At 40.6% G+C, this 25,770-nt stretch overlaps 1 protein-coding gene across 1 annotated transcript in view; it reads right to left on the minus strand.

Annotated features, from left to right (window-relative positions):
• LOC114566504 (complement C1q tumor necrosis factor-related protein 3) overlaps positions 1–23,820 on the minus strand; it is a 35,869-nt gene extending 12,049 nt beyond the window's left edge. The window contains exons 1-3 of the mRNA XM_028595019.1: positions 23,648–23,820; positions 8,516–8,569; positions 6,819–6,893 (exon numbers count right to left, since the gene is read on the minus strand). Coding sequence (XP_028450820.1) covers positions 6,819–6,893; positions 8,516–8,569; positions 23,648–23,813 — 295 coding nt within the window. The 5' untranslated portion in view covers positions 23,814–23,820. The remainder of the gene's footprint in view (positions 1–6,818; positions 6,894–8,515; positions 8,570–23,647) is intronic.
• Between the last annotated feature and the right edge of the window lie 1,950 nt (positions 23,821–25,770).

The following is a 25,770-nucleotide window of genomic DNA, read 5'->3' on the forward strand; positions in this document are numbered from 1 at the left end:
TCTCTCTCTCTGACTACAACACAGAGCTATAGGTACCTGTCTCTCTCTGACTACAACACAGACAGAGCTACCTGTCTCTCTCTAGGTAAACAGACTGACTACAACACAGAGCTAGGTAACTGTCTCTCTCTCTGACTACAACACAGAGCTAGGTAACTGTCTCTCTCTCTCTACAAACACAGAGCTAGGTAACTGTCTCTCTCTCTGATAGCTATAGGTACCTGTCTCTCTCTCTGACTACAACACAGAGCTATAGGTACCTGTCTCTCTCTCCTGACTACAACACAGAGCTATAGGTACCTGTCTCTCTCTCTGACTACAACACAGAGCTATAGGTAACTGTCTCTCTCTCCTGACTACAACACAGAGCTATAGGTAGGTAAACTGAGCTCTGTCTCTCTCTGACTACAACACAGAGCTAGGTACTACAACACAGGCTATAGGTACTGTCTCTCTCTCTGACTACAACACAGAGCTATAGGTGCTGTCTCTCTCTCTCTGACTACAACACAGAGCTATAGGTAACTGTCTCTCTCTCTGACTACAACACAGAGCTATAACTGTCTCTCTCTGACTACAACACAGAGCTATAGGTACCTGTCTCTCTCTGACTACAACACAGAGCTATAGGTACCTGTCTCTCTCTCTGACTACAACACAGAGCTAGGTAACTGTCTCTCTCTGACTACATAGGTACCTGTCTCTCTCTCTGACTACAACACAGAGCTATAGGTACCTGTCTCTCTCTCTCTGACTACAACACAGAGCTATAGGTACCTGGCTCTCTCTGACTAAACACAGAGCTATAGGTACCTGTCTCTCTCTCTGACTACAACACAGAGCTATAGGTACCTGTCTCTCTCTCTGACTACAACACAGAGCTATAGGTACCTGTCTCTCTCTCTGACTACAACACAGAGCTATAGGTACCTTGTCTCTCCTGACTACAACACAGAGCTATAGGTACCTGTCTCTCTCTCTGACTACAACACAGAGCTATAGGTACCTGTCTCTCTCTCTGACTACAACACAGAGCTATAGGTACCTGTCTCTCTCTCCCTGACTACAACACAGAGCTATAGGTACCTGTCTCTCTCTCTGACTACAACACAGAGCTATAGGTACCTGTCTCTCTCCCTGACTACAACACAGAGCTATAGGTACCTGTCTCTCTCCCCCTGACTAGGTAACACAACACAGAGCTATAGGTACCTGTCTCTCTCTCTGACTACAACACAGAGCTATAGGTACCTGTCTCTCTCTCTGACTACAACACAGAGCTATAGGTACCTGTCTCTCTCTCTGACTACAACACAGAGCTATAGGTACCTGTCTCTCTCCCTGACTACAACACAGAGCTATAGGTACCTGTCTCTCTCTCTGACTACAACATAGAGCTAGGTAACTGTCTCTCTCTCTGACTACAATACAGAGCTAGGTAACTGTCTCTCTCCCTGACTACAACACAGAGGTAGGTAACTGTCTCTCTCTCTGACTACAACACAGAGCTAAGTAACTGTCTCTCTGACTACAACACAGAGCTAGGTAACTGTGTCTCTCTCTGACTACAACATAGAGCTAGGTAACTGTCTCTCTCTCTGACTACAACACAGAGCTAGGTAACTGTCTCTCTCTCCCTGACTACAACACAGAGCTAGGTAACTGTCTCTCTCTCCCTGACTACAACACAGAGCTAGGTAACTGTCTCTCTCTCCCTGACTACAACACAGAGCTAGGTAACTGTCTCTCTGACTACAACACAGAGCAAGGGACCTGTCTCGCTCTCTGACTACAACACAGAGCTAGGTAACTGTCTCTCTCCCTGACTACAGCACAGAGCTAGGTAACTGTCTCTCTCTCTGATTACAACACAGAGCGAGGTAACTGTCTCTCTCTCTGACTACAACACAGACCTATAGGTACCTGTCTCTCTCCCTGACTACAACGCAGAGCTATATGTACCTGTCTCTCTCCCTGACTACAACACAGAGCTAGGTACCTGTCTCTCTCTCCCTGACTACAACACAGAGCTATAGGTATCTGTCTCTCTCTCTGACTACAACACAGAGCTATAGGTACCTGTCTCTCTCTCTGACTACAACACAGAGCTATAGGTACCTGGCTCTCTCTCTGACTACAACACAGAGCTATAGGTACCTGGCTCTCTCTCTGACTACAACACAGAGCTATAGGTAGCTGTCTCTCTATCTGACTACAACACAGAGCTAGGTAACTGTGTCTCTCTCTGACTACAACATAGAGCTAGGTAACTGTCTCTCTCTCTGACTACAACACAGAGCTAGGTAACTGTCTCTCTCTCTGACTACAATACAGAGCTAGGTAACTGTCTCTCTCCCTGACTACAACACAGAGCTAGGTAACTGTCTCTCTCTCTGACTACAACACAGAGCTAGGTAACTGTCTCTCTGACTACAACACAGAGCTAGGTAACTGTGTCTCTCTCTGACTACAACATAGAGCTAGGTAACTGTCTCTCTCTCTGACTACAACACAGAGCTAGGTAACTGTCTCTCTCTCCCTGACTACAACACAGAGCTAGGTAACTGTCTCTCTCTCCCTGACTACAACACAGAGCTAGGTAACTGTCTCTCTGACTACAACACAGAGCAAGGGACCTGTCTCGCTCTCTGACTACAACACAGAGCTAGGTAACTGTCTCTCTCCCTGACTACAGCACAGAGCTAGGTAACTGTCTCTCTCTCTGACTACAACACAGAGCTAGGTAACTGTCTATCTCTCCCTGACTAGAACACAGAGCTAGGTAACTGTCTCTCTGACTACAACACAGAGCTAGGTAACTGTGTCTCTCTCTGACTACAACATAGAGCTATAGGTACCTGGCTCTCTCCCTGACTACAACACAGAGCTAGGTAACTGTCTCTCTCTCCCTGACTACAACACAGAGCTAGGCAACTGTCTCTCTCTCTGAGTACAACACAGAGCTAGGTAACTGTCTCTCTCTCTGACTACAACACAGAGCTAGGTAACTGTCTCTCTCTCCCTGACTACAACACAGAGCTAGGTAACTGTCTCTCTGACTACAACACAGAGCTAGGTAACTGTCTCGCTCTCTCTGACTACAACATAGAGCTAGGTAACTGTCTCTCTCTCCCTGACTACAACACAGAGCTAGGTACCTGTCTCTCTCTCTGACTACAACACAGAGCTAGGTAACTGTCTCTCTCTCTGACTACAACACAGAGCTAGGTAACTGTCTCTCTCTCTCTGACTACAACACAGAGCTTGGTAACTGTCTCTCTACCTAATTACAATACAGAGCTAGGTAACTGTCTCTCTCTCTGACTACAACACAGAGCTATAGGTACCCGTCTCTCTCCCTGACTACAACACAGAGCTATAGGTACCTGTCTCTCTCCTTGACTACAACACAGAGCTAGGTAACTGTCTCTCTCCCTGACTACAACACAGAGCTAGGTAACTGTCTCTCTCTCTGACTACAACACAGAGCTAGGTAACTGTCTCTGTCTCCCTGACTACAACACAGAGCTAGGTAACTGTCTCTCTGACTACAACACAGAGCTAGGTAACTGTCTCGCTCTCTCTGACTACAACACAGAGCTAGGTAACTGTCGCTCTCTCTCTGACTAAAACACAAAGCTAAGTAACTGTCTCTCTCTCTGACTACAACACAGAGCTAGGTAACTGTCTCTCTCCCTGACTACATCACAGAGCTAGGTAACTGTCTCTCTCTCTGACTACAACACAGAGCTAGGTAACTGTCTCTCTCCCTGACTACAGCACAGAGCTAGGTAACTGTCTCTCTCTCTGACTACAACACAGAGCTAGATAAGCTTGTTCTTGAGGGAATTACTGTAATTGTTGGGGCTTTGTAAATTATAGAGTGTGGTCTAGACCTACTCTATCTGTAAAGTGTCTCGAGATAACTCTGTTATGATTTGATGCTATAAATAAAATGTTAACTTAATGTTTTATTGTCTGCATCCTACTGTACTACTGTATGTAAATGTGTAACATGTTTCCCTGTTTATGTGCTTTAGCAATACTGTATGTCAATATGGTCATGCTAATAAAGCATCTTTGAATTTGAGAGAGAGACAAAGAGAGAGAGAGAGAGAGAGAGGGCTTTTTATAAACGTATTGAAAGCGGTATAGGGGGTAAAGTCTATGACACTATTAAATCACTGAATACAGAAAATAAATGTGCAGTAAAAATTGGCTCCAAAAGAACAGAATTCTTCAAACAAGGGCGTGGAGTGAGACAGGGATGCAGTTTGAGTCCAACACTGTTTAACATTTACATCAATGAACTAGCAGTGATGTTGGAACTATCTGCAGCCCCAGGTCTCACACTTCATGATACCAACATCAAGTTCCTGCTCTATGCCGATGATCTGGTTCTGTTGTCCCCAACAGGGCCTGTCCGTCCTAGAACAAAAGGTTTCATATAATTACTTAGGGGTTGAAATTACTGCATCAGCCATAAACACACTATATAATAAATCTTGGAGACCTTTGTATGCAATCAAATGCAAATTTGGAAAAACAAATATCCCCGCAAGAATTTGGCTAAAAATCTACAATTTGCTGATAACACCAATAATGCTTTATGGAAGCAAAGTTTGGGGCCCAATTTCAAAACCAGAATTTCAAAACTGGGATAATACCTTTCGACAACCTAGCTCGGAGGTACACGGAGCTAAACACAGTCAGTAGTAGACAGGTAGAAAGAGACAGGTACACTGAGCTAAACACAGTCAGTAGTAGACAGACAGGTAGAGAGACAGGTACACAGAGCTAAACACAGTCAGTAGTAGACAGACAGGTAGAGCGAGAGACAGGTACACAGAGCTAAACACAGTCAGTAGTAGACAGACAGGTAGAGAGAGAGACAGGTACGCTGAGCCTCAGAGCTGCCACAGATACAATCCTCAGGCTTCAGTCAAAAGATTTGAAACTAAATTAAAAGACGAGGGTACAAAACAACGGCAAAATGAAAATATAATACAACACAAACTCCTCTGTTATCAATCCCTGAACAGAGATATCCAATTGGCCGAAAATCTCAAAACAAAAAATTCAAAAGAAATACGAATTTCAAACAAAATCCAGAGTCAGTGACCATGAGCTGGAAATACAAAGAGGTAGAAATTTAAAAGAGAGGAACGAGTCTGTACACACTGCCACCAGGATATCCAAACACAATTACATTTCCTATGTACATGTCCCAAATATGAAGACTTAAGAACCAAATATTTCCAAAAATTTGAAAAACATATACCAGGCTTCACTACCTACACTGAGGACAAAATGCTCCCTTTTCTATTAGGGGAAGATAAAAACACAGCATGGCTAGCAGCTAAATATGTCTTCTCCTGCCACAATACAAGGCAAAATAAATAGAAAATTGTATATATAATCAATTTTATTTTCTCTATTCTTTTATTTATTTGTATTTGTATATGTATTTATATATATATTATTGTTTCAACGTACCCTTTGAAGGACATGCAAATAATTTGTTTAGTATCTGCATTTATATCATAATTATCCTGTTAACTGGTATTATTATATCAGATGTATTTACTCCTTGTTGCTGTTTATATGTATGTTTGTTCTTATGCTTTGGCAACACAGATGTATTTATTGTCATGCCAATAAAGCAACATGAAATTGAAATTGAAAGAGAGAGAGAGAGACAGAGAGAGAAAGAGCAATGTAATTTTAAAAATCATCAAAAATAGAACTTATCATTTTGAGTCCTATGTAGTCAAAGTGTTTAATTTACTACATTCCTAACAAGGTTTAGCATTTTAGAAAGCAGGACATGTGTTTAAAATAGAAACAGAATATTTAATTGGCTTTTGAGAATGTTATAGTTATGGGATCATACATAATCAGAATCAAGTCAAAATTAATAGATGTCGTTGTTTTGAATCAGAATATTAGGTTGAGTTTCAGTTAATTCACACGTCTTCGTCACGTCTTTAAGACTCAATTTCAGAAGATACAATGTTCATATGTAGAATGTGCAAAATAGAGAATGTTAAATAAGCTACTAAAAGCTTTTTGAAGAGGGCATTAACATTAATAACATTAACATTAATAACAATGACAAACAAAATATCCGGGCCCCTGGTTATCTTACCTGGTAGAACAGGAACCCATATATTTACAGTAGAGGTTTACTCCTTGACGCAGCGGCCGCAGGTTCGACTTCAACCTGAAGCCCTTTGCTGCAGGTCATTCCCCTTCTCTCTCCCTCCTTTCAAGTCTAAGCTGTCTTATCCAAATAAAGGCCTAAACGTGCCCTAAAAATAATCTTTGAAAAAAAAATTTAATATATATATCCTTCAAAAAAAGGCAAAACCATAAAAGAAAATTATCTGTCATTGAAGCTTGATAGTTAAAAGCATTTCATCATTACAGAAGCTGAAAACAGCAGGGTTTGTTAACATTTAAATTAAGAGGAGACACTACAGGCAGAAACATTTTTCAGTTAATAGTTTTTGTACTCTTTATCTTCCCTAAAATGTGTTCTTCCTATGGAGGCCCTTAAGGACAAAACACATTACACAACGTTTGTAAAATGTGTTTTGTCCTTCAGTGCCACCGTTCATTCAGGGTTAGATACGTAGAAAGAGAATATTAATTTTACTAAACTTTGACTATTTGTGTTTGTCGATTTCTTATAAATTTACCAGAAGTTGGAAGTGTTTGAACACCATGATTTCATTTAGTAAAAATGAAATGTATCGCTGTAAATCTCTCAGCAACAGAAGCAGCCAGCAGCAAGAAAAATGATCAGAGAACAATACCTAGCTGTTGTTGCTTCAGCTTGTCCACTTCAACATTCTGCTTGTCCACTTCACTCTTCTGCTGTGCTGCTTGTTCTGCAAAAACAGAGACAGTTTCTTTACACATTGCTCTAGAGCTGCAAAGATTAATAGATTAGTCATTATTAAAATGATCTCAAACTATTTTGATAATCAAATCGGTTTGAGTCATTTTCTATGTAAAATCAGCAAAACTTGTATGATGTCAGCTTGTTAAATATGAATATTGTCTAGTTTCTTTTCTCCTCTGTGATAATAAACTGAATATCTTTATATATAAATCTTCCAGCAGCAGAATCAGCCAGTAGTAAGAAAAATGATCAGACAACAATACTGCCCTACAAAGGCAAAGTGCAGTAACTACGCCAACACTGAAACTGAGAAAAATGGCTTCAAAGTTTTCATACAGGCTAGCCAAACATGTTGTAGGTACAATACTGTTGATACTTTTATGTAATACCTTTACAGGAAGGAAAATGTTACACATAAAAAAAGACCACTGATATGACCTTTGACCCTAAAAATGTAGATACTGCACTCTGCCTTTGTCTAAACTCAAGCAACTAAAACACTATTACAAAAGCAGAGTGCAGTATCTACAATTGAAATGTGTTAATCCAACTTTATTTTTTTATTTCTTATACCTTTTCATTTGTTTTAATTAGCTAACTACCAAGGTTACTTATAAAATGGCACTTAAAAATTCATATACATTTAACAAAAAGCTGTCTGTGATATGAAAAAATGATGTTTTACTCTACTAACTGAAAAATAGATATTTAATCTTGACATATTCAAATTATAATTGAGAACGTAGCCTATCTCCATATAAAAAAATACTCATTATAAAATGAAATGAAACTAGTGTAACCGAGCATTTTTCTTATATTGTCTCACTGTTTGGGCTCTAAAATAAAGACACAAAGACGGCACTGCACGTCAACCACTGACAACGGTCAGAAAAATCAACGCTTTTTCCGCTTCCCCTTTCCCGTCAAAATAAAAGCTCTATGTTTACAGCTTCATCTTAAGCTTCAACTGAGAGATTACCCAATAAAATACATTACAATAGCGTAAGAAATGAAGACGACAAGAAACAAAACAGTTATGACAGCGTTTCCAGAGTGGATAGATGCTAACGTTACTGCCTTCAAGGGGAGCAGGTAAGCTAAAATGGTATGCAAGTGGCTCGCTAGCTAGTAATGGCAATTTATTGATTTAGGTGTTATTTGCCAGGTTAGGTGTTCATATTTTACCATTTTCCTTACCGCTGTCTGGATAGTTGCGTTTCAAAGCTAGAGACACCATAAGTTTTCCTCGGGATTGTGTCATGTTTCTCTGGGTTAATGATGATATATGTTGTTGGCTTGTTGGTGGTGTCAACAGTGTCAACTCGCACTTGAATGTGGCTACAGAGGCAGACCGCAGTATGTACCGCGTCAAAGCCGGGTAAACAAAGGCAGAACGCAGTATCTTCACTTACTGCGGTTTGCCTTGGTACTAGCTTGGATTTTGTAGTTACTGCAAATTTGACATAGTGATTTCTCTGAAACGGGATACAGTTGAACCAGGAGATTTTGTCACAAGACGTAGAAGATGTTACAAAGCCCATTTTCAATCTAAACTCAATTTTGACCAAATATGTAGTTACTGCGTTTTGGCTTTGTACGGTAGAATACCTTGCAGTTGTTTATTCAGCTTGTCCACTTCAGTCTTCTGCTGTGCTGCTTGTTCTGCAAAAACAGAGACAGTTTCTTTACACATTGCTCTAGAGCTGCAAAGATTAATAGATTAGTCATTATTAAAATGATCTCAAACTACTTTGATAATCATATCGGTTTGAGTCATTTTTTATGTAAAAACAGTAAAACTTAAATGATGTCAGCTTGTTAAATATGAATATTTTCTAGTTTCTTCTCTCCGCGGTGACAATAAACTGAATATCTTTATATATAAATCTCACAGCAGCAGAAGCAGCCGGCAGTAAGAAAAACATTCAGACAACAATACCTTGCAGTTGTTTATTCAGCTCGTCCACTTCAGTTTTCAGCTGTGCTGCAGGTTCTGAGAAAACAGAAAAAAACTTTGTCAGGTTCTTTTCACTGCAGCTTGAGTTTCTTTGGAGATGTTCCTAGATTTGCAAAGATTAGTGTATTAGTCATCAACTATTTAACTATGTATGTCATTATATTGTTACATTTTGTTGACATGATTGTTGCTTTTATATGAATGTGATCCTGATGTTTTACTGTCTGCATCTGTCAGGTTTACATGGACTTTTCTGTTGGTTTTCATGGACTTTCACGGTTTTTATGGACTTTCAGTTTGTTTCCCATTCACATTCCCCAGCACTCACTCCTCTCAGCCGTTCACCACTGATTACACGCACCTGCACTGCATTACGCCTGATCATCAGTTCACCACCTGCATCTCATCAGTGACCACCTTCATAAGCAGCACAGACACACTCACTTTTTGTCGAGTCTTGCATTTGTTCACGACACTCTGACTTGCTCTCGTCTTTCCTGTTTAGTCCCAGTACTTACCTGTTGTTGGCATTCTGTTGTCTGCTGCTGCTTTGTAGCATTACCTCGTCTCCTGCCGGTATCCAGCCTGTTCACAATACTCTCTGTTGGATCTTTGTCAATAAAGCTTACTGCACTTACTCCAGTCTGACTCCTGCTCCTTCCGTGCGTGACAGCATCACACTGTACAACTGGATGTAAATGTGTAACATGTTTCCCTGTTTATGTGCTTTAGAAATACTATGTGTCAATATGGTCATGTTAATAAAGTCTCTTTGAATTTGATTTTGACAGAGAGAGAGAGAGAGAGAGAGAGAGAGGGACAGAGACTGAGAGAGAGAGACAAAAAAGAGGGAGGGACTAAGAAGGGATTATTATCTGTTACAATATGAAATATCAAAGTACATCACCCCTATAAAATATGAAAGCTCACACATTTGACTTAAAATAAAACAAGGCATCACTAACCCTCCAACAGACATATTCCTGTGTGCTGTATACATTCCCCCTAGTGACTCCCCATACTATGATGAAGATATATTCCCCTTCTTTATGAGCAGATCTGCAGCTTCCAGGCCCAGGGAAGTGTGCTAATCTGTGGAGACCTGAATGAACGTACTGGCTCTCTCCCTGATTACAACACAGAGCTAGGTAACATTCATATAATTGGACACAACTATCCACAAAACAAAACCAACCTTCCTCGTTCCAACTGTGACGCCCAGACCAATAAGAACGGCCGAGAGTTACTGCAGCTCTGTCAAAGCCTGGGTCTGTACATCGTCAACTGTAGGTCACGAGGAGACTCTTGAGGTAGAAATACGTTCTGCTCACCTCTTGTCAACAGCACAGTTGACTACATGGTAACAGATTTAGACCCTTTCTCTCTCAGTGCATTCACAGAAAGCAATCAGCTCACCCGAAATTCAAACACTTTTGGATACTTTTCTGGACACCACATAGTACACAGTCAATAAGGCATAAATAATGCAGTTAGACATGTCAATCACATTATCATGAAAACTGCAAAAAAATCACAATTAAAATTATCCAAAAGTAAACCTAAGAATCCCAAAGATGATAATTGGTTTGACAAAGAATGTAAAGAAATTAGACAAAATGTTAGGCATTTATCTAACCAAAAACACAGAGATCCAGGAAATGTAGACTTACGCCTTCTTTACTGTGACACACTTAAAAACTACAAATGTACACTGCGAATCAAAAAAACACAACACATACACAAATAACTGACATCGAGCAGTCCATGAAGACAAACCAATTCTGAAAAAAAATGGAAAAATCTTTAAAAAAATCCAAACCTGTAGAATTGGCGATACAGAACGGAGACATATGGTTTGGCCATTTTTAAACACTCTATGAGCTATTACCAAGGAACCCAGACCGAAATCAAAACCAAATAATAACCAAACTGAATGAACTAGAATTGGCTGTAAAAGATCCTCTCGACTCCCCCATTAATGAACAGGAACTAAGAGACAAACTCCAGGCACTAAAACCTAAAAAAGCTAGTGGGCTCGATGGCATCATAAACAAGATGCTGAAATATACAAGCCCACAATTCCAATTAGCCATTCTGAAACAATTTAATTTGATTGTGAGTGTAGGTTACTTCCCTGACATCTGGAATCATGGTCTCATCACACCAATCTACAAATCTGGAGATAAATTTGACCCAAATAATTACAGAGGCATCTGTGTGAATAGTAATCTGGGGAAGCTCCTTTGTAGCATCATCAACTCCAGACTCATAAACTTCCTTACCAAACACAATGTCTTGAGTAAAAGTCAAATTGGATTTGTACCAAAACACCACACTTCTGATCATATTTACACCCTACACACCCTGATAGATAAACATGTTCACCAAAACAAAATCTTTGCATGTTTCATAGATTTCAAAAAGGCATTTGACTCTATTTGGCACAGTGGTATATTCTAAAAAGTTATTGAATCTGGTGTAGGGGGTAAAACATATTACATCATTACAGCAATGTACACTAACAATAAGTGCAGTATTAAAATTGGCAACAAAAGAACAAGGTCTTAGGGTCTTAGGTGCCTCAAGGGGCGGTAACCCACGAACACCGTGGTGGACACCGGTGGTCAGGGAAGCCGTCCGACTGAAGAAGGAGTCTTTCCGGGATATGTTATCCCAGAGGACTCCGGAGGCAGTTGCAGGGTACCGAAGGGCCCGAAGGGCTGCAGCCTCTGCCGTGAAAGAGGCAAAGCAGCGGGTGTGGGAGAAGTTTGGAGAAGACATGGAGAAGGACTTTCGGTCGGCACCAAGGTGCTTCTGGAAAACTGTTCGCCACCTCAGGAGGGGGAAGCGGGGAACCATCCAAGCTTTGTACAGTAAGGATGGGACACTGTTGACCTCAACTGAGGAGGTAATAGGGCGGTGGAAGGAGCACTTCGAGGAACTCCTGAATTTGAGTAATATGCCCCCTATGTCAGAGACAGAGCTGGAGGATGATGAGGGATTGTTGTCAATTTCCCAGGTGGAAGTCACTGATGTAGTCAAACAACTCCACAGTGGCAAAGCCCGTGGGATTGATGAGATCTGTCCAGAAATGCTTAAAGCTCTGGGTGTGGAGGGGCTGTCTTGGTTGACACGCCTCTTCAACATTGCGTGGAAGTCTGGGACAGTGCCAAAGGAGTGGCAGACCGGGGTGTGTGACAGAGGGTGTGTGCCAATTACAGGGGTATCACACTTCTCAGCCTCCCCGGTAAAGTCTACTCCAAGGTGCTGGAAAGGAGGGTTTGGCCGATAGTCGAACCTCAGATTGAAGAGGAACAATGTGGATTCCGTCCTGGTCGTGGAACAATGGACCAGCTCTTCACTCTCGCAAGGATCCTGGAGGGAGCCTGGGAGTATGCCCAACCGGTCTACATGTGTTTCGTGGATTTGGAGAAGGCGTATGACCGGGTCCCCCGGGAGATACTGTGGGAGGTGCTGCGGGAGTATGGGGTGAGGGGGTCTCTACTCAGGGCCATCCAATCTCTGTATGACCAAAGTGAGAGCTGTGTCCGGGTTCTCGGAAGTAAGTCGGACTCCACCAGGGCTGCGCTTTGTCACCAATCCTGTTTGTAATATTTATGGACAGGATATTAAGGCGTAGTCGGGGTGGGGAGGGGTTTCAGTTCGGTGGGCTGGGGATCTCATCGCTGCTCTTTGTAGATGATGTGGTCCTGATGGCATCGTAGTCCTGTGACCTTCAACACTCACTGGATCGGTTCGCAGCTGAGTGTGATGCGGCTGGGATGAGGATCATGGTTCTCAGCAGGAAACCGATGGAGTGCCTACTCCAGGTAGGGAATGAGTCCTTACCCCAAGTGAAGGAGTTCAAGTACCTTGGGGTCTTGTTCGTGAGTGAAAGGACAATGGAGCGGGAGATTGGTGGGTGAATCGGCACAGCGGGTGCGGTATTACATTCAATTTATCGCACCATTGTGACAAAAAGAGAGCTGAACCAGAAGGCAAAGCTCTCGATCTACCGGTCAGTTTTCGTTCCTACCCTCACCTATGGTCATGAAGGCTGGGTCACGACCGAAAGAACCAGATCCAGGATACAAGCGGCCGAAATGGGTTTCCTCAGTAGGGTGGCTGGCGTCTCCCTTACAGATAGGGTGAGAAGCTCAGTCATCCGTGAGGAGCTCGGAGTAGAGCCGCTGCTCCTTTGCGTCGAAAGGAGCCAGTTGAGGTGGTTTGAGCATCTGGTAAGGATGCCCCCTGGGCGCCTCCCTAGGGAGGTGTTCCAGGCATGTCCAGCTGGGAGGAGGCCTCGTGGGTATACCCAGGACTAGGTGGAGGGATTATATCTCCAACCTGGACGAAGATGGATGGAACAAAAGAACAACATTCTTCTGTCAGAAGCATGGAGTTAAAAAGGGCTGCTGATTGAGTACCACTTTATTCAGCATCTTTAAAAACCAACTGGCCACCATCCTAGAGAAATCAGCAGCACCTGGTCTCACTCTACATGACTCTGAGATCAAGTTCCTGCTTTACGCAGATGACCTGGTTCTGTTGTCCCCTACAGAACAGAACTTACAACAGAACCTGGACCTGCTGAAAACACATACAGCTTCACATTAGGAACACATAAATTAGACCACTGTACACTTTACAATTATTTAGGATTGAAAATAAGTTTTAACCCAGCAATAATGGAGCTGAGAGAAAAAGCGCGCAGGGCATTTTACGCAATAAAAAGTAAAATCTACATTAAAATCCAAATTAGAATCTGGCTCAAATTATTTGAATCTGTAATAGAACCAATCCTCCTGTATGGTAGTGAGGTGTGGGGTCCTATTTCCTACCAGAATCCAGCCCATTTGGACAAAACAATTTGGATAAAAAAAATGTCCTAGAAAGTTGATCATGGACATCATGAAATCCAAGATGGCAGCAAGCTCATTGTCTGCTCAGTGTCTCTCTCTGGACTAATTTGTTTTAATGGATTTTACTGCTTTTTATTGTTTTAAAAGTTGTTTGTTTTCTTTTTTTGGCGGATTTTAAATGAGATTAATTTAGCCTCTGCTATATCTGATCCTGGGCTAATAAGCCTGAGCTACATCTACCTCTGCCTGGAACCTGGCTAACAGGCCTGAGCCACATCTACCTCTGCCTGGAGCCTGGGCTAACAGGCCTGAGCCTGCCTCACCTACTTCCATCTGGAGCCTGGGCTAACAGGCCTGAGCCATCTGGAGCCTGGGCTAACAAGCCTGAGCTACATCTACCTCCGCCTGGAGCCTGAGCTAACAGGCCTGAGCCTGCCTCATCCACTTCTATCTGGAGCCTGGGCTAACAGGCCTGAGCCATCTGGAGCCTGGGCTAACAAGCCTGAGCCACATCTACCTCCGCCTGGAGCCTGAGCTAACAGGCCTGAGCCTACCTCATCCACTTCTATCTGGAGCCTGGGCTAACAGGCCTGAGCCTGCGTCATCCACTTCCATCTGGAGCCTGGGCTAACAGGCCTGAGCCTGCGTCATCCACTTCCATCTGGAGCCTGGGCTAATAGGCCTGAGCCTGCCTTATTCACCTTCATCTAGAGCCTGGGCTAACAGGCTTGAGCCTGCAACATCCACTTTCGCCTGGAGCCCGGGCTAACAGGTCTGAGCCTGGAACATCCACTTTCGCCTGGAGCCCGGGCTAACAGGTCTGAGTCTGCTTCATCCATCCCCATCTGGAGCCTGGACCGACAGGCCCGAGCCTGCCACATCCACCGCCTGGAAAATAGCTACGGTTGTGCTACTCACAAACTGCTTCTGCTGATATTTTTCAACATGAAGATTATGGCACTCTTAATAGTTTTATTATGTGTGTTGACCGTTTGGGACTTGGGACTAAGCAGTGCTCCTTGGGTAAGTTCTGCTAATAATAAGCTGAGTATGTGTGATACTTCCTATAGTGGCACTAAATTTAGTGCAGCAGGGCACCTTGAGCCACCACTCTCTCATTTGGTTTTGGTCTTCAACTTCAATCTGCCTTGGGTTGTACCTAAACTTACAACACAGTCTCATTCCCTACTCGTCAAATGTATGACGCATGGTCAAGGACCCTGGCGTCAAGTTTCAACGAAATAGGGGTACCCTTGATGTTATTTTTCAACGAGGGGGTCCGTCAGATAGACATTCATGTTATTACCTCACCGTCGGATATCGACGAAAGAAAAAAACACGCCCCCCCGCCCCTTAACTCGAAATCTGTGACCGTTATTATTGGTATTTTTAGCCCAATAACCGCTGTTTTAATCAACATTATTCACGAGATAGTATCATGGTTTATATGTATTTCTTTTTATGTTATTATTTCGGTATATTTCGGCCAGGGAAACTGGATTGCTTTTTTGTTGATTTATATTTTTTAAACTATAATGCTACATATATCAACATTTATTTAGATGTTATCATGGTATTCATTTCTTTATTTTAATAATATTACTTTGGTCGTATTACCGGTGAAATATTACAGTATATGCTGTAATACAGAACATTACGATATGATCCGAGCAGGAAGCATTCAAAGCCGATAGGCCTATCCCACAATGCAATGCGGACATTCATTTCAAAGAATCGGGCAGCGATCAGCTGGTCTTTAACGCCAGGATCGCTTCGATATACATATATACAGTCAGTGGTCAGTATCACTACAATATACATATATACAGTCAGTGGTCAGTATCACTTCAATATACATATATACAGTCAGTGGTCAGTATCACTTCAATATACATATATACAGTCAGTGGTCAGTATCACTTCAATATACATATATACAGTCAGTGATTGTGTCACCAGCAACAACACGTTGCTCAGTTTTGTTCCAGTAAGTTATGAACCATAATAACGTTTAAACGAATCCGCGGAAAACTCCAGAAGTAACGTAGTACGTCCCGCTCGGCGGATACGAAGATGAGCAACGTGTTGTTGCTGGTGACACAATCACTGACTGTATACATGTATATTGAAGTGATACTGATCACTGACTGTATATATGCATATTGAAGTGATACTGATCACTGACTGTATATATGTATATTGAAGTGATACTGACCACTGACTGTATATATGTATATTGAAGTGATACTGATCACTGACTGTATATATGTATATTGAGGTGATACTGACCACTGACTGTATATATGTATATTGAAGTGATACTGACCACTGACTGTATATATGTATATTGAGGTGATACTGACCACTGACTGTATATATGTATATTGAAGTGATACTGATCACTGACTGTATATATGTATATTGAGGTGATACTGACCACTGACTGTATATATGTATATTGTAGTAATACTGACCACTGACTGTATATATGTATATTGAAGTGATACTGACCACTGACTGTATATATGTATATTGAAGTGATACTGACCACTGACTGTATATATGTATATTGAAGTGATACTGACCACTGACTGTATATATGTATATTGAAGTGATACTGACCACTGACTGTATATATGTATATTGAAGCGATCCTGGCGTTAAAGACCAGCTGATCGCTGCCCGATTCTTTGAAATGAATGTCCGCATTGCATTGTGGGATAGGCCTATCGGCTTTGAATGCTTCCTGCTCGGATCATATCGTAATGTTCTGTATTACAGCATATACTGTAATATTTCACCGGTAATAAGACCGAAATAATATTATTAAAGTAAAGAAATGAATACAATGATAACATCTAAATAAATGTTGATAGATGTAGCATTATAGTTTAAAAAATATAAATCAACAAAAAAGCAATCCAGCTTACCTGGCCGAAATATACCGAAATAATAACATTAAAAGAAATACATATAAACCATGATACTATCTCGTGAATAATGTTGATTAAAACAGCGATTATTGGGCTAAAAATACCAATAATAACTGTCACAGATTTTGAGTTAAGGGGCGGGGGGCGTGTTTTTTTCTTTCTTCGATATCCGACGGTGAGGGAATAACATGAATGTCTATCGGATGGACCCCCTTGTCGAAAAATAACGTCAAGGGTACCCCTATTTCTTTGAAACTTGACGCCAGGGTCCTTGACCATGCGTCATACATTTGACGAGTAGGGAATGAGACTGTGTTGCAACTTAAGGGTTTTCTTGCTTTGTACAATCTTTCACTTCCCCTTAATGAAAATAAATGCTTGGCTTCAACATTTGAAACGCAGGAGACTGTTTCAAAATGTAGCGTGAAACAAAGATTGATGATTGTTCTACTTTTACTTATATCTGGAAATGTGCAACCAAACCCTGGACCTGAGCTGAAATGCGTCCAGACCCCTGCTGTTTTCAAATCAATGCCTGGGTTAAAATTTGTTCATCTTAATGTACGCAGCTTAACCCTAACCCAAGATGGACATGGTCAGAATTTGGGTGAAATTGACAGATGCAGATATTGTGATCATTTCTGAAACATGGTAATCCAAATCTATTTCTAATGATGACATTGCCATATTTGGATACAATGTTTATCATACAGATAGGCCCCAAAAAGGTGGTGGCGTAGCCATTTATGTAAAATCAAGATTTGATGTATCAATTGTTCTCTCTGAATGTATTTCTAAGCAAATGGAGTTTCTGGCCTTGAATGTAGAAATAGTTAAGTCCCTGTCTATAACTGTCGCGGGGTGCTATAGGCCTCCATCTGCCATAAAGGAAGCATTATCATCCTTACAGTATCTTTTGTCAAAATTGAATTACAATGAACTCTTTTTGGCCGGAGATTTAAATTGTGATTGGCTAAATGCAGTTTCTGGTGAATTCAAATCCTTCTGTGACTCTATTAACCTCAGCCAGTTGGTCAACCTACCTACAAGGCCAAACGTAAAGAGTCCTAATAAGTCTACATTGATTGACTTTATCCTAACAAATGTTCCTCATAAGTTCTCATCAGTGGGTGTGTTCTGCAATGATTTGAGTGATCATTGTGTTGTTGCTACTTGCAGGAACACTAAAATCCCCAAATGCAATCAACGTATTATTTGTAAGAGAAATTTAAAAATATTTAATGAACAAGCCTTTCATCATGATCTAGCTTTGGTTAGTTGGGGGCAATTCAGTTTGTTGCCAGATGTTGAGCTAGCTTGGGCATATTTTAGGGAGAGTTTTATGAAGATTGGAAATAAACATGCTCCCATTAGGAAATCCAGAGTCAAGGGACGAGAGAACCCTTGGTTTTCTCCAGAATTGTCAGTCCATCCATCAGCGCAATGTGGTATGGGCCAAAGCCAGAAAAGGCGATTCTCCCTCTGATTGGTCTAATTTTAGGCATTTAAGAAATAAATGTACTTCTCTTATCAAAAAGTACTTCTCTTATCAAAAAGGCTAAATCAGAATATTACTCAAAACAGAAAACCTCAACAATCCACAGAAATTTTGGAAAGTGATAAAGTCTCTATCTGTAAATAGAAGACCTCAGGCTCTTCCAAAATATGTCTTAAAAGACTCTGTCCCTGTCTACAATAGGACCGAGGTCTTAAATAGCTTTAACAACCATTTCATAGCTTCTGGTTCTTTGTTTGACTCCAAAGGAGTGAGCCCTGTGACTTCCTGTAGAGAGCCTCAAATGTCTTCTGGAGAGTATTTTAATTTTGTTCCTTTTACTGTATAGGAAGTGCATAAAGCTCTCAAAACATTAGATCATAGGAAACCAAACGGACCGGACTTGATAGAGCCCTACTTCTTGAAAATAGCAGCTGATTATGTAGCACAACCTCTTACGGTCCTTTTTAATCTTTCAATCCAAAACAAAGAAATTCCACTTGTTTGGAAGTCTGCTTTTGTTACCCCTTTATTAAAAGGAGGCGATCCAGCTGTTTTAACTAATTACAGGCCAATATCAAATTTGTGTGTTTTGTCAAAACTTCTTGAATCTCTTGTTTGTGATCAACTTAAAGAGTTCCTGTACTCTAGTGACCTACTCTCTAAACTGCAATCCGGCTTTAGGAAAAAACACAGCATCATCACGGCTGCTACAAAAGTGATAAATGATATACTTGTTGCTCTTGATAAAAAACAATATTGTGCTTCCCTTTTTATTGATCTGTCAAAAGCTTTTGACACTGTGGATCATGTTATTTTAAAGCATAGGCTTTTAAGTCTGGGACTGTCTAGTCATGTTGTTTCCTGGTTCACAAATTATTTGAGTGACAGGACCCAGTGTATTAAATGTGATGGTCTGTGTTCTGAATTTTTGAATGTCCACAAGGGGGTGCCGCAGGGTTCTATATTAGGACCCCTCCTGTTCATCATGTATATTAATGATTTAGAACAAGATGTGTCTGACGCTAATATGCATTTTTACGCTGATGACACAATAATTTACTGTTTTGGATTGAACCCTGCCAAAGCTGTAGAATCTCTGCAGAAAGCTTTTGATGTGGTCCAGCACACACTTATCCAGCTAAAACTGGTTCTTAATGCTGAAAAGACCAAACTAATGTTGTTTTCAAACACTAAGAAGGTCCCTCAATCTATCCCCTTAGTGTCCACTCTTGAGGGAAATGTCATAGAGATGGTTCACACTTACAAGTACCTTGGTATTTTGCTTGATGACTCCCTGACTTTTAAGCCCCATATAGATAATCTTGTGAAAATGCTTAAACTTAAATTGGGCTTTTTCTTTCGTAATAAATTCTGCTTTTCTTTTGAGGCAAAAAAGCGCCTTGTTAATGCAACATTTTTATCTATTTTAGACTATGGAGACCTGTTGTACATGAATGCCTCTACTAAATGTCTCCATAAGATTGACATTGCATATCATGCTTCTCTGCAGTTCATTACTAATTGTAGGGTCTTGACCCATCACTGTGAACTGTATTGTCGAGTGGGATGGCCTTCTTTGTCCTCCAGGAGGCTGGGTCACTGGTATACTTTCATTTATAAGGCCATGCTTGGTCTATTGCCACCCTACATCTGTAACTTAATCTCACGGAGGAGTGTTGGCTCTCATTGTTTGCGTTCGAATGATCTTTTGTTGCTCGCTGTCCCACTTGCCTGTACAGAAGTGGGAAAAAGGGCTTTTGTTTACTCAGCCCCCCACACATGGAACATGTTGCAAAAAAAAAATCCTGTCTCTAGAGTTCTCTAAAAGCATCTTACAGGTGCACAGAAAAACAACAATGCCTGCAGAGCTGAATTAGACCAATTCCCATTATTCATCAAAATTCAAAAACGTTCAATCAAAAATTGGCTACATCTTAAAAACAGTGACCCCCACTCTACCATCAGAAAGCCCTGCAATACCAAGAGCTGAGCAAAGAGAAGAGCCCCCCCCCTCCCCCCCACCCCACTCAGCTGGTCCTGACGCTTAGTTCACTTCCTGACCCTGTTGTGCCTCAGGACCAGTCTGGGAACCAACCAATCAGAGTTAACCAAATTATAACACAACAGAAACAACACTAAATCACCAACTGGAACACACAAACAAAAGCACAAAGCAAAATGCAAAATGCAGTGCTATCTGTCCCTAAAGAGAGAGTACAGTGTGGCAGACTACCTAACCACAGTTACTGATATTAAACTAAGAACTACGTTGATCAAGTCCAGACTCAGTGAGCACAGCCTGGCCATCAAGACAGGCCGCTACAAACAATCATGGCTGCCTAAAGAGGAGCTCTTCTGCCAGCTGTGTAAGAGAAACAAGGTTGAGACAAAGCTGCAGCCAGTCAGAACTCAATATTTCCCCAAATTCAAACACAAACACCCAACATTTGACCAAATAACCAACATCAATAAAATGCCGATCCTGCTGGGAGAACAGCCAGAGAGCTGCAGTCTAGCAGCAGAATATGTCTTTATCTTAATGAATAATGCAACAAGAGGAAAGCATGTAAACTGTTCTGTTAGTTTATTCAGACTGGAACGGATCGCAAATGGATCTGAATGAAGAAAAGTAAAAAACTCAACGTATTTCTCTGGGAGGGCTTGCCCGCTTGCCTCGCCCTCAGGGGGAGCCTACGCTCGGAGAAGTAACAGAAGAGGAGGTTGAAGGCTGACTATCATCTTTTCTGCCTTGGCGAGCCTGCTTCATGTGTCTCTTCATCATCCACGTCCCCGTTTTATTTGCTGTGATAGGCGAACAGCGGCTGCATTTAATGCACTCAACAAAGCCGACACATATGTTGTTACTGCCCTCGACTAGTTTAAAATGGTTCCATACCTCCGACTTTCCTCCAAACTTGCTCAAAGGTAATTCTCCCGTTTTTTCTTTTTTTCTTTACATCCTCAAGCTCCATGTTGCACTTAAGCTCCACAATACAACCCTAACCCATAGCTTTCTCCCCACCCAATTAGGTTAAAGTAATGATTAAAAAAAACACATGCTTAGTGATAGTGGCTCGGGCAGAGAATCTAAACTCTGATTCCAACATACATTTTTTTGAAGTGGTAAATAGCTACATGTTTCTGAGTATCCTCAATGTATATGGACTTTTAACCCTTGTGTTGTTCTCGGGTCAAATTTGACCCTTTCGAAAAAGTTTTTTGTATCAAAAATATGGATTTCAACCAAATTGCAGAAAAATATCATGGATGCATGGATATGTTTTATGGGTTCCATACAACGTTATATGCAGGTAAAATTAATGATAACTTTCATTGAATTTTGGTTTGATATATTCAATTTTATAGCATTTGAAAAAATAATTTAATTGTTTTAAAACAGTATCCTGACTAAACTTTAACATACACCAGTCTGTGATCCACTCAACATCCTCTGATCTTAAGTGTTAGTTAAAATAATAATTTCTGCTTCTTTACCTAAAAAAGTAGGTATAATGTCGAATAAATTTGGTTTATTGACCATGAATAAAGAAAGCTTTGAAAGCTTTTTGACAAAAACGTTTACATTTTTTTTTTGCCAAAAGCATCGCAAAAAGCGACTAACAGGCCAGAAAAAAGCGCTAAAAAAAAGTGAATTTTCAATTTTGACCCGGAAGGACAAGACAATACAAAGCTTCGGTCCATCTGTAATACGAGTACTTTACCGGCAACGGCTGCTACCGCTACTATCTCTCTGTTCAGATAGCTGTGTAAAAGCTATGTGAAGCCCAAACTGCCTTGATAAAGCTGTCTGTTTGGAGTCAGCATGGCAGGTATTTAAACATAATGATCTTGGCCCAGAGTTTAGACGTCTAGCTATATGAAAAGATAAACAATGCCACGTTTTTAATAAATGTAAATAAAGCAGCTAATATCAACATGGACAAAATCATGAATGTACTAATTCACTTTTTTGATGATGACCTGGCCAAAGTAGTACATTTTAGTTTTCACAATGATTCATTGTAGGAGTATGATATTATTGCAATATGTAAATCCACATTGACTCTTTATTTAACATATGGTTGGAAGAAGTAAAAATTGATCCAAAACATGTTAGTTTTGAAAACTTTTCAAAACTAAAAAGTTATTGTAAAAAATAACTGTAAAAAAGTACTGTTACACATCTCATAAAGAACGCATGCTGAGTATGCAGGTTAACAGTCTGACAGGTGCATTCAGTAAGCCTTCTAAATGACCACACAGTTAAATGAAAACATCTCAAAGAAAAACAAACCGTATATAGCCTTCCTAAAAGGATCGTTTGGGGGGTGCGTATCGTGGGTGCGCCGTATATTTTCCTGCTTTTTTGTCCTACAGTTGAAACCAGATATTTACATACACTTCAGAAAAAAAACACAAAAACTTTTCTTTACTGTCATACTTTAAATCAGAGTAAACTTTTTCCATGTTAGATCAATAAATATTAACATATTTTTTGCATTTGTTAAATGTCAGAATCGAGCGAGGGAGAATTTTTATGTATTTTTTTTATCACTTTCATCAAAGTCAGAAGTCTACATACACTAAGTTTATTGTGTCTTTAAACAACAAGAAAACTCCAGATGATTCCATTCTGAGCTTAAGAAGCTTCTGATTTAATTGGTTAATTGATTCCATTTGAGTTAATTGGTGGCACACCTGTGGATGCATATAAAGGCACACCTCAAACACAGAGCCTCTTTCTTTGACATCATGGGAAAGTCAAGATAAATCAACCAAGACATCAGGAAAAGAATTGTGGACCTCCACATGTGTGGCTCATCCTTAGGTGCAATTTCCTTCTCAATCCTATAGAACATTTGTGGGCGGCACTGAAAAGACGAGTGCGAGCAAGAAGGCCTCCAAACCTGACCCAGTTCCACCAGTTCTGTCCAGAGGAGTGGGCCAAAATTCCAGCAAATTATTGTAGAAAGAACGTTTGGCCAAATACTAAGGAAGTGTATGTATACTTCTGACTTTGATGAAAGTGATAAAAAAAATACATAAAAATTCTCCCTCGCTCAATTCTGACATTTAACAAATACAAAAAATATGTTAATATGTATTGATCTAAAACAGAAAAAGTTTACTCTGATTTATGTTATGTTTGTTATATTTATATGACAGTAAAGAAATAAAAGTTTTTGTGTTTTTTTCTGAAGTGTATGTAAATATCTGGTCTTAACTGTATGCCAATCACACCTATGAAAACAACAGTGGTTTCTAGAGACGACTTCATTACTGGACTTTGAGTCTCTCTTTGCAACAACATCATGTCCACCTTCAGTTGAACAAACGAGGAGAAATAATCCACAGATTAATCCACCATCAAAATATTCAGTAGCTATGTGCAGCTCTACTTTGCTCCACTACATAGGAAAATACTTATTTCTCTCCTTTTGGATATCTGTGAACTGCTATGACACGATCTAAAACAGTTCATTACTGTACCTTGAGTCTGCAACCTCATGTCAGCCTTCAGTTGAACCAACGAGGCGGTGATCTCTCTCAGCACAGCGTAGATGTCTTGAGGAAACGTCTGCTGATAATCGGTACTTTCACTTGGGGGGACGGAGCCGAGCAGCAGCAACAGCGTAAACCTCACAGAGATCTTCATTCTCTCACTGGCAGCTTACTGGTGAACTGTGCTGTCTGTAAACCTGGGTGGTTTATGTAAAAGCCTACGTCAAAAGAAAGTATCCATAGTATTTTGCATGATGTAAGGTGAAGAACAAAGATGGGAACCAGTTTATTATAATGTTACATTTATTTCCCTGTACAGCAGAAAATTATGCATATAAACACATTTTTAAAGGGTAACTTCTTTATTTTTCAAACTTAATTTCCCCATGTTTTTGTGTCTGTGTGTGTGTTTGTGTGTGTGTCTCTTTGTGTGTGTGTGTGTGTGTGTGTGTGTGTGTGTGTGTGTGTGTGTGTGTGTGTGTGTATGTATGTGCATGTGTACCTATGTGGGTGTGTCTGTCTGTGTCTCTGTGTGTATGTGTGTGTGTGTGTGTGTATGTCTCTTTGTGTGTGTGTGTTTGTGTGTGTGTGTATGTTTCTGTCGGTCTGTGTGTCAGGTTTTATATTTATTTTAATCATTTTTGTGTTCACATGAAATATAATTTTAGGAGTTAAAATCAAGTCTCTAGAGATGGGTGCTGCAGTCAGTGGTCCTCACAACATCATAAAACGGGTGTGCGTGTCTCTGTGTATGACTGTGTCTGTTTGTCTTTGTGTGTATGTCTGTGTGTCGCGCACACACACACACACACACACACACACACACACACACACACACACACACACACACACAGAAGGACAGAGCAGAAGTGTGGAAGTCAAGGCTGTAGGTAAAATGTTATAATGAATATTATTCCATGCAGTACTTGTTATTAACCACGAGGGGGGGCTATTGGCCTTTAGCAGGTTCTGAAACCAGAACCCAACACATGTTGAGGATGACTCAGTTTCTCTCCTGACACCTGAAGAGAGGCTCTTCATGTCCCGGAAGAAGTTATGGAGAAAAGTTACACTTTAGTTAAGAAACATTTAACAAAGTCTTTTAATAAAGATGACTACAAGTCAGAATATTAACCCTTCCAGTCTTTATATATGTTGAGAGTAGTCAACCTAACTGGAAGCAACATTTTAGCATCACTAGAGTAGTGAAGCTAAATGTAAAGACTTAACTTTTCTACATCTTATATTTAGTTTGGTAATATGAAGAACAAAGATGGGAACCAGTTTATTGTAATATTACACCTATTTCCCTGTACAGCAGAAAAGTATGCATATATAAAGGGTAACTTCTGTATTTTTCTAACTTTATTTCCCCATGTTTTTGTGTCTGTGTGTGTGTTTGTGTGTATGTGTGTGTGTGTGGACAAGATTCAGGTTTTAAACTTATTTTAATAATTTTTGTGTTATAATAATAATAATTTTAGCCATTAGAAAGAGTGTTGCGAGTCACTGGTCCTCACAAAGTCATAAAACGGGTGTGCGTGTCTGTGTGTATGTGTCTCTCTGTCTGTCTGTGTGTGTGTGTGTGTGTGTGTGTGTGTGTGTGTGTGTGTCTTTCTGTGTGTGTGTGTGTGTGTGTGTGTGTGTGTGTCTCTGTCTGTGTCTGTGTGTGTGTATGTCTGTGTGTCTCTGTGTGTATGATGTGTCCCACACACACACATACAAACAGAGACACACACACACACACACACACACACACACACACAGAGACACACACACACACACACACATAGGCAGACACACACACACACACACACACACACACACAAAAATTACAACAAAACAGATGCTAAAAGACACAAAAGAGACACAAAAACAACCCCAACTCTACTTGTTATTCGGTTTGCACCCATTCACGTTTTACGCTCCATTCATGAAGATGTAGTTAAAGAAAGAGCTGTATGGCAGGAAATGTTGTTGGCTCTATACACGCTAAAAGTCCTGATTATTTACATGGAGTCTGGTGGAGATATGCTGGCTCTATACACGCTAAAAGTCCTGATTATTTACATGGAGTCTGGTGGAGATATTCTGGCTCTATACACGCTAAA

The sequence above is a fragment of the Perca flavescens genome, chromosome 13 (assembly GCF_004354835.1).
Source record: "Perca flavescens isolate YP-PL-M2 chromosome 13, PFLA_1.0, whole genome shotgun sequence".
In the NCBI taxonomy this organism is placed as follows: Eukaryota; Metazoa; Chordata; class Actinopteri; order Perciformes; family Percidae; genus Perca; species Perca flavescens.